General features: G+C 38.5%; 1 protein-coding gene across 1 annotated transcript; it reads right to left on the bottom strand.

The window, feature by feature from the left end:
• Positions 1–622: 622 nt before the first annotated feature.
• On the bottom strand, positions 623–1,777 carry LOC111656274 (cystatin-B-like). The gene is made up of 3 exons (XM_023407935.2): positions 1,620–1,777; positions 1,401–1,502; positions 623–967 (listed from the first exon to the last, which is right to left on the bottom strand). The coding sequence occupies exons 1-3, from the start codon at positions 1,689–1,691 to the stop codon at positions 839–841; spliced, it is 303 nt and encodes a 100-aa protein (XP_023263703.1). The 5' UTR covers positions 1,692–1,777; the 3' UTR covers positions 623–838.
• Between the last annotated feature and the right edge of the window lie 537 nt (positions 1,778–2,314).

Below are 2,314 nucleotides of genomic sequence, written 5' to 3'. Positions count from 1 at the left end.
AATTCTTTGATAAATACTGTGCATTAATTAACACATGTAAATGTCCTTAAACTTGCTTCAAATTATATTATAGTGTGTTAGATATCATTGATTTCATGTTGACATATTGATTATGAATGCTAAAGAGAGGGACTATTACATGGCTCCACACCCTGGAAATGTTTTACTCAGTGCACTGTAACCCCAAATTATTAAACAAATCTATATAAAATGCTTCAGAGGGGATTTTTTTTTGTTTGTTTTTTCTCCACATACATTGGAAAGAGTCCCAAAAAAAAAAAAATTTTTTTTAAAAAACAGAGTCAGAGTGACAAAGCTTCAGAGGGGACTTTGCATTGAGATCCATAAATCAATCAAATAGTTTGGAACAATGTCAACAACTGCCACGTTTAGTTGATACAAAATCTTATAGTAACTTGTTTTAGATGACACATTTCAGTTTTTAAGTTTGATACTTTTGCATACGTTGCAAAAAATATGTCATTATGGGTTATTCAGAGTAGAGGGAGCAAAAAGTGAAGGGGCCTGAACACTTTCTGAAGCCGCTGTATGACCTGAAGCTAACTCACGATTCAGAAACCACCACAGAGAGAAAAGCAAGAATTAAGACGATCACAACAAATATGATTAATTCAATTATTTATTTATTTCACCTTGTACAAAATAGGTTCCCATTTGACATATTCCTACCATCATGACCTGCAATCCATAATACAGTATGTTATTACATGTTAGCACTGGTTAATGTAAAAAGGCCAGGATAATGTAATAAAGCTGATTAAAATGACAGTGGAGCCTGTAGGCACTGCTAGGATGCTTTGCTTGGTTACGGATCCCGTTAGAAATACTCAATAGGATCATGGTGGCTCTTGGCTTGCTGTAAATCGCTCAGCTGAAGTTCCTCTCCATGACACGGCAGTGTCTTGTAAACACGGAGGTGAATATGTTCATCTCCTCCCACATGGACCTGCAAGGAAGCAAAAGTAAGAGTTTGTGTTCACCCGATGAATCGAGTCCCAGTAATCACCCTCCTTAAAGCTCTGTTTTGCTCTCCAACAACTCCAGAGAAAAACAGGAACCATATAATGGATTTTTTTTCTTTTGCTGGAAAAGGTGGGTCATTGCTAAAAAAAAAAAAAAAAAAGTGCAATGCAAGACGAAAACTGATGCCTGATGTTTCAAAAATTTTTGGTAAAAAGTGTGAGTTTGGGATATTGATATTTGATGATTAAATGTTCTGATTTTGTTTGGAGATCAGTTTGAATGTTTTGATATGATATGTGAACAAATGTAACAAGTATTATCAGACATGATATTTTCATTTTGTCAAAGTAGCTTTTGTTCGTACAAGATTTTAAAGAAAAAAGAAAAAAACCCTCTGCATTGTAAATAATAATCACCTTAATGAAGTAGTTGGTCCCGGCCACAAGCTGCGTTTTGTAGCTCTTGGCTGTGAAAACATCGTAGGTCTTCCCTGCCTTGGTCTCTGCTTTGGACTTAACCTGAATAACAATGAAGTGACACCAATATCAAAAATGAAACACGGGCCCTGTTTACTGTGTGTGAATAGTTCTGAAGGAACAAAGTCCAAGTGTAACAATGATCATTTCTCCACTTACGCTGTCAGTGATCTTCTGAATTTCTTCGTTGGCATCAATAGCCTCCCCAACACCTCCACACATACTCTGCATTGTGACAGTTTTCTGTGGAAAAGCGAGGAAATGAAGGAAACTGTCTGCGTCTGTGTTTTTGAGCTGCTCACTTTGAGTCACTGAATCATATGATGCTTTGGACCGTACCATCAGCGTAGGAGGAGGAGGGGGGGGGGGTTCAAACGATGCTGCTACCCGATTACATTATCTGATTTGAATTTTTTTTTTTATTAGTTTTGTATTTCTAATGCAAATCACTTAAAGTAGCAGGAAAGGAGGCACATAAAACATATGGAGACATTTTTCTTTGTTTGTCACTCTTTAAAGTGTGCTGGTCCGAGGCGTGGCTGAGCTGGGATGTGTCAGCTGGGCATGTGTTCAATACTGACTGCGAGGAAGTGACAGGTTTCAAAAATAAGTGGGCGAAATAATGGCTGCTTCGTTAGGGTGAGCACCGCGTGGGTCTAATGCCCGCGTGGACCGTTTGGGGTATGTCATTCACTCCCTGTGTCCCCTGTCTGTCTCCACTGTCTCTTTCAAAAAATAAAAAAGTTTCACCGATATGTTCCTGCACTACCGGATTCATCGGTCTCAGGACTGTATTTCTAGGACCCTGATTTTCCCGACAGTGCCATCTAGAGAATTGGATGACCGCAAACAAA

Source organism: Seriola lalandi, unplaced genomic scaffold (assembly GCF_002814215.2).
Source record: "Seriola lalandi dorsalis isolate HSWRI2012SDOR001 ecotype SW California unplaced genomic scaffold, Sedor1 jcf7180002054351, whole genome shotgun sequence".
Taxonomy (NCBI): domain Eukaryota; kingdom Metazoa; phylum Chordata; class Actinopteri; order Carangiformes; family Carangidae; genus Seriola; species Seriola lalandi.
The sequence above is the reverse complement of the archived record's forward strand: the minus strand, read 5'-3'. Positions and strand labels throughout refer to the sequence as shown.